General features: G+C 45.5%; 1 protein-coding gene across 1 annotated transcript in view; it reads right to left on the reverse strand.

Moving 5' to 3' along the window:
• Window positions 1-4504, reverse strand: part of LOC117045768 (amine oxidase [flavin-containing] A-like) — a 29123-nt gene extending 24619 nt beyond the window's left edge. The window contains exon 1 of the mRNA XM_033147134.1: window positions 4391-4504. Within this exon, the coding sequence (XP_033003025.1) occupies window positions 4391-4436 (46 nt within the window). The 5' untranslated portion in view covers window positions 4437-4504. The remainder of the gene's footprint in view (window positions 1-4390) is intronic.
• Between the last annotated feature and the right edge of the window lie 2864 nt (window positions 4505-7368).

A 7368-nucleotide genomic window follows, 5' to 3' on the forward strand; every position in this document is an offset into this window, starting at 1 on the left:
CATCAAAGATCAATACAACAAGTTCCCAGTTAATGCATTTTATTAAGATCTGTGGTTATTGGCCAATGTTATGAGGTCAGAAGCACCCCATTCAGATTTCACCTCAGTCATGAATTGGTGTTAGGCAAGCCACACATCTTCACCCTTAGTTCACCTCCCCCATCTGTAATATAGAGTTACTAACAATAGCCAACTTTGCTGTAAGGGTTACCAGTAATAGGGATATGAGTGGCCAAAACACTTCATTTTCATAAAGCACAGTATAAATGTATGTATTTTAATTATGCAATAGGCAGCACCTATCTCCTGGTGCTTATCCCTAGTAAAATTTTAGTTTTATTTGTATATTTTTATGGGGATTCCTTGTGTTGTTGTTGTTGCTGCTGCTGCTGCTGCTTTTAAAAACAAAACACACAACCCTAATTAGCATGCATAGGTTTTACACATTTTGTGATTTTTAAACTTTTTTGGGCTCTTTCACTAAAGGGCACTTGCCCCAAACTTGGACCTTGGCATCCAGGGAATTCTCCTTTCTATATGCATTTTATTTTCCCTTGCACCAACACAAACTAGCACACGAAATACATGAATAAAATGTACAACAGGCAGATAAGAACTCTCAGAAATATGTAATGCTTGGAGGGGGGGTTGTACTCTTACTATTATTAATTAAGCACCTCAACTTAACTGGATATGTTTGGGGATGCTGGAGGGAGTAGGTGAGATTGCTGTGCACTTCATGTAGTGGAAAGGACATTAAGACAAAGCTTTTTTTTATTTGGTCCTGGCCCCTAACAAACCTGGAACTCCCTTCTGATGGATGAAAGCTCAAAAGTGATTTGAAATACTCATCTCCAAGTTCATGGGGAGGGTCATGTGAAATGTGCTTAGGGACTGAGGTGTTAGATTGCAAGTCTTCATGGCTGGGGCGATCTTTTGTGCTGTGTGTCTCAAGACCTTTATCAGTTCACTGAACTTATAATTGCTGCCATAAAAATACAGCATAGAGTAATAATGAAATTATGTGACATAAATGACAAAGAAGGCTGAATTCGTATCCCAAAGCCAAAGTACAGGCTAGGCTGAAAGATCCATGATTAGCTGATTCCCAAGCCTTTTTTTTTAAAGTCAGCCATGGAAGAGAGGAGGTACTAATCTGATTGGGGATACAGAGAAAGGACTTGAGGCGTTTAACCCTTGCCCCTGAACTGTCCTTCCAACCTATATCACATACACATGGAGTTTGCTCTGTCTTGAATAAAAATTCAGACATGAAAATAAAGGGGCTTATATCTCTCCCCCATCCCCACCCGCACCCCCAGCATGGAGCAATATTTAAATTGGAAAAGGGTTAAATGCCCCCATCCCCGCACCACTTCCTGATCAAATTAGCATTCCCTTCTCCCCCAGCTGCATTTAACAAAACAACAGCATATCTCCCATTATAACATGGAACTTGGACCTCACCCTGCTTCAAAACAGGTGACTTCTAATTTTAACAAAGCATTGCTCTGCTGCTGTAAAATAACAACATCAACAGCATGCGGTATTGTACTTTTTATTTGCACATCCTGCCTTATTCTATCCGGGGGGAGTGGGTGTGACATAGCTGGTATAGGTGTGGAAGGTCCACTTCACTACTTTAGCAGGTTTATTGGGCTGGGGAGGAATGGCTAGCACCATTGGGGGTGGGGAAGACATTAATCAAATAATAAGCAAAGTGCTTATACTCTCTTTAGAAGAGGCAGGTTTATGGAGGATAAGGCTACTAGCCACAATGGCTATGTTCTACCTCCACTGCCTCTGAATACAAGTTGCTGGAAATAACAGCTGGGGAGGGTACTGTTGCACTCAGGTCCTACCTGCGGGCTTCCCATGGGCACCTGGCTGGCCACTTTGAGAACAGGATGATGGACTTAGATGGGCCACTGGCCTGATCTAACAGGCCCCCTTTTATGTTCATTTAAATTTGATTGCCTATTACTATCCATGAGATTTGCATGCTTAATTTCTCAGATGAAGTGGACTGGGACTCCAGCTTGTTCAAAGTTGTGCTCTGTAAACCCTACAACCATAAAACCTGTTGTTTTGGGGCTGGCTGTAGCTAAACATTGGGACTATGTGGAAAGCACTCTGTACCTTCTTAGGGTGCTTAGAGGCACCATCTTTATTCGTACTCCACATGAGATCTGGGCCCTGAAAACAAATTCAGCAGCCATGTTCTAGCTACAAATAAGCACCACTCCCACTATTATTTAATAAGAGACCTCTGTCCTTTAATTTAGAATAATAGTGCTGCTCTCAACCTTAAGGGCTCTGTCTGATTTTTGGTAGCTTCCTGAGATAGAGGCTTGGAGAGAGGTCAATCAAAGGTTTTCCACATGCTCTCGCTGTGGCAAGCATCCAAGAAAGCAATATGATACAGCCAACTGCTACTGAAAAACAGGAACAAGGCTAGCACTGTGTCTGTTTGCTCCCTTGGCTAATACATCCCTTCTTTTCTGATGTCAACTCTGAAGTAAGTTGTACTGAATTCAGTAGGGCAACTTCCTGGTATTTGTACACAGAATCATGGCCTTCCTTATTCTGTTTATATACTACTTTCCTATAGATGTGTTTTGTCATCATAATTTTACAATTCCAAGCTGTAGAAAAGGCTCCTCCTCCTATGTATATGTACATTATTTGCTTTGAAAACGCCCATGCTGCCATTCTGTAAAAGCATTCAGGGTGCTGAACAGTCTGCTCAAATAAACAATAAAAACATAAAACACCACATAGGGTTTGAATTGCATGGGTGTTCACTTTGGGACAACATTCATTTTTTTAACATCCTTGAAAATATAATACAAGAGCTGGATTATATTTCTGCAAGTGCAGGCTTGTTAAACAGGACAGAACTCTTAGTGCCTGCAGGGAGCATGTCTCTTTCTTATAAGGCAAGTAGGTGGGTTATAGTTCTTCCAGTGTTATATTTCTAGTGCATAAGTGATTCTCAAAAGAAGAAGAAGAAGAAGAAGAAGAAGAAGAAGAAGAAGAAGAAGAAGCCATGTGTTTGAAGTGGCCAAGGGAATTAATTTTAAAGTAACAGACAGTAGCTGGGGAGCACATATTGTGCAATAGGGGTAAGCACTGTACCTTCAAGCAACCTGTTAACTGAGCATCCATCCGGACTTGTTTGCATGGGAATTAGATGATACCAGCTATTTAAACAGCATTGATTCTGATTTGTTCAATGGCTGGGTCAAAACAAGTGCTACCTCACACTTTCCAGTGCATTTCCCTGTCAGTTTCCTTAATGCACAGAGTCTAGTCTTTGTGTGTGTGTGTGTGTGTGTGTGTGTGTGTTTCACAAGACCTGCCAATCAACTATAACTCTACTGCCTAACTCAGTGGGATGTACTTCTGAGAGTAGACACATGTAATGCCAACCCCCTTGGCTGAGATACATGTATTCCATATCAGAATGCAAGCGTCTGCCTCAGGTAGGAGAAAAAAAAAAAAAAAAAACCAGAAGAGGAGCTCAACAGGTGCCAGTTTTCCTGGGGAGCAATGCTGCAAGTCAACAGTTTGGGTAAATTTTGTGTGTGTTTTAAAGGGGCAACTCAATTTATTGCTTTCGTTATCCCTCAATGAAGGCTTTCAAACACACACACAATGGATCACATTCACAGCATCCCATCGTGAGAAAGTCTTCCCTAGCACCTGCCCAGGTCCTGTCCTCTCCTCTTTGGCGAAACCCTCTCACTGCTGATATGATCAGCCTGGGTGCAAAGCGCGCTGGGCTGGGCTGGGCAGAACAAGCTCCTGGATTCAAAGCAGACCAGAGTAAAACCGATCGCGGGACAAGAAGCAAACAAACGAGACACTGCGAAAACGAAACCCCCTTGTACTCTCTCGGACCGCAAGAACTTCCATCTCGCGGTCCCCCTCCTGGCAGTCGCCAAACTGCCTTACGAAACCCCTTTGGATCCTCCGGGTCCCGAGCCCAAAGGAAGTGGAGCGCGGCGTGACCAGCCTTCTGAATCAGAACAGAAGCTGGCTCCGTCCGCGCCAGCCAACGCCGAGCCTCGGGTGGCCCTGGACAGGCTTCACAGGGGGCGGGGCGAGCGCCCCTGTCCGCCGGTGGCCAGGCGCCTCCGGAGCCTCCGCCACCAAGTTCCTCTCACGAGCTCGGCCGACGACCTTTCCCCGAACTCGCCGCACCCTGGACGCCTTTCCCGGGGTCACCACAGCCACCAACGCGCCCAGCCGCCCAAACGGTCTCCCGTGACTGACAGCGCGACCCTTTCCCCGCCCTCCTCCCCGCCTTCGCCTCCCGCAGCACCGCGAGGCCGGTTTCCTCACAAGGGTCACCCGCGCGGGCAAAGAGCGGGGATAGCTCACCGACCTGAGATGCCCGCGCCGACCACCACCACGTCGCAGTCGAGGCTCATGGCTGCTGCTGCTGCTGCTGCGCCCTTCGCGGCTCCTGGCGCCGCCAGCCTCCTCGCGCGCCTCTCCTCGTCCTGTCAGCGCCTCGCCCGCGCAGGGCTTCTCCACTCGGGCAAAGCGGTCGCGGCGGCAGCCCTGGGAACTTCCCAGCTGGGTCTCCCTCTACGAGGCCCCGCCCCCTCGCCGGCGCCGCCAATCAGGACAGAAGGTTGGTGCCCGGGCCAAGGGGAGGGGCGGCGCTGCGCTGCTCTTGGCCAGATAGCGGGTCTCTCAGGCCCTTCTCGGGAAAGGAAGAGGGCGAAGTCCCCAAACTGGCGGGATCAGACGGTGGGAAGGCGGCCCAGCCTCTTCACACTCATGTACTAGTGGGCAAAGTTGTGGAAACCTTTTGGAGAAAGTGTATTTCCGAGGTCTGATGGCTCATAACACCACTTTTTTTAAAAAAGTAATAACACACTGACAAATGTCCTCCTTATTTATGTTGTAATAAATAATCCTTCATTACATTATTGCATTACATTCTTCATTAAATTATCTTTCCACTGATATATAATTTTATGGAGCAATAACATTAAATTATATAGCAATGGTATATAATTGGTAGGCAGGTCGGCAGGTCAAGGAGCGCCCACACTGACTATTCTTATTATCATAGGATCATAGGGTTGCAAGGGACCATGAGGGTCATCTAGTCCAACCCCCTGCAATGCAGGAATCTTTCCTCCAAAATGGGGCTCAAACCCACAACCCTGAGATTCATAGTCTCTTCCTGACATCTATTGGCTGTCAGAATATCAGTCCTTTGAATCGGATCAGCTTTTCAGAGGCCCATCTATCTTTCTTTAAAGCATGATCTTCTTATCTTTCGAAGGCCATCGTTTGCAACATCAATGAGATATTGATAACCGTTTTCCTTTGCAAAATTTATTATGATGTAATGATTTACTTTTAAGTATGTTCAAAGTTCTTTTACATAGTGAGAAGTAAGGCCAAGCTCAAACTGCTAGTAAATGCCACAAACAGATAAGCAACTTCATGAGAACTGACAGAATCAGCTTTATTCTACCTATCATAAAAAGCGGTGCTGTATTTCCCCCCCTTTCATGGGTTCAAATGCTCATTCAAAATTGGCAAAGTAACTGGTGAAGCAAAGCAAGAATATACCCTCTGTGCAATCAGGAGACAGGTGTAAAATGAATGTCTGAGTTCACATAATATATTGACAGTTGTTAAATACATAATCATAGAACCAAAGAACCATAGAGTTGGAACAACCATAAATGCCAAAAACATCATTTCAGAGCAAGTTGACCATGGAAAGGTGTTGAGAGCCCAAGAGTAAAAGTAGGAGGACAATAGTATCTCAATGAGCCCACCCACTCCCTCCATAATGCTACCTGTGTGTAGCAGCCTTTACACTTGCATTTATGTATACTGGTTTATATATAACTGTATCGGTTAATAATAGTTGCAAATTCTGCAACAGTGTTAGAAAGGGAACTCTGTACTGTCTGCGGCATCGCTGTGATGTTGTCACTGAGTTCTTCACAATTTTGTATGTTTTAGAAGGACTTGTTTCTACATTTTTGCTTGTTTTGCATTCTCCAAATGCTGCCTGTGATACTTATGTACACAGAATTTATATTTGTGGTGGGTTGGGTTTTTTTGGTATAACAATATATATTTTGATTGTATCACTTCATAGTAGTTGCTAAATGAGCAACATTGTTATATGAGAATGTTATAGCAGCTGCATGGCAAGCAGAATCTGAAAAGGTTTGTGTATCTCCATGACCAGCTTTGGTTGTTAATTATTATCTGATGAGATTCTCAAAAAAATGAAAGATGCCTCCAACCTTAGCTTAGAAAACCACATGCTAAAAATAACCAAGGCTTGCATTCCGGCCAAAGATCTGTCAGTGCAAGGATTTTCCTTAGTCAAGAGAAACTTCTCCGCCTCTCCTCTCCTCTCTTTTGTGCCCTCTAAACATTCTCTGGGGTTTCCCCAACCCTCCAGAGCAGATTTGGGAATGGTGTGGGGTACTTGGGGAGAGGGGATTCCCATTGTGCCAGTGGGAATCCTTGTACTGGCTTCTGCTAATACAACAGTAAGCTGGTTACGAAGCCAAGATACAGAAGAAGCCAACTTGCATTCATACAACCTCCCTTGTCTCAGCTGATGATGTATCATTCACAACTGCAGGCTCTGGGATCGCACTTTAAACTGAACAAGGGCCAGCAGTGTTCGAATGGGTCTGCCCTCTAACTCACCCCTGAGACTCCTCAAAGAGCTCTCCCCTCCATGGGAGCAGTGGCACAGGAACACTGGCGGCTGGTGGTCTTTGGATTGTGTGGGGGTGTTTGCTGGTCAAAGAAGTCATCAGGATTGCGGACAAGGAATTTTCCTGGCCCTGCCTGGAAGTGTCAGGGAACTATAGCCCTTCCAAACAGATGCTTTGGTACAGTTTCCCCCTTATCATGAGTCTCAGCTGCTCGCTCCCATGTACAAGCCAAGACACAGGAAGAGGGAGAAAACAGCTGAAGTGCACGAGCAGGAGAACTCTCGGGATTTTTTGTATGTTGGAGTTGATGCTGGGGAGGGAGAGAGGCCAGTTCAGGAGCTGTAACAAAGCTGCACACTCAGGGTTTAATGGCCCCTATGGGTGCTACTCTTGCCCCAAATGGCATCATGGAGGGCTTCCACCATTAATCTTGGCCATGCTTCCTCAGCATGCGGCACATGTGGAAAATCTTTTGCTGCAGTGGAGAAAAGTGTGCTAGCTTATGCAAATGTGAAGGCAGTGTGGTGTAGCGGTCAGAGTATTAGACTAGGATCTGGGCCAAATGCCTGCTAAGCCCTGAAGCTCACTGGGTGACTTTGGGTCAGCTATTGTCTTTCAGCCTCACCTACATAACATGGTGGTTGTGAGAATA

This window comes from Lacerta agilis, chromosome 4 (genome assembly GCF_009819535.1).
Source record: "Lacerta agilis isolate rLacAgi1 chromosome 4, rLacAgi1.pri, whole genome shotgun sequence".
NCBI classification, from domain to species: domain Eukaryota; kingdom Metazoa; phylum Chordata; class Lepidosauria; order Squamata; family Lacertidae; genus Lacerta; species Lacerta agilis.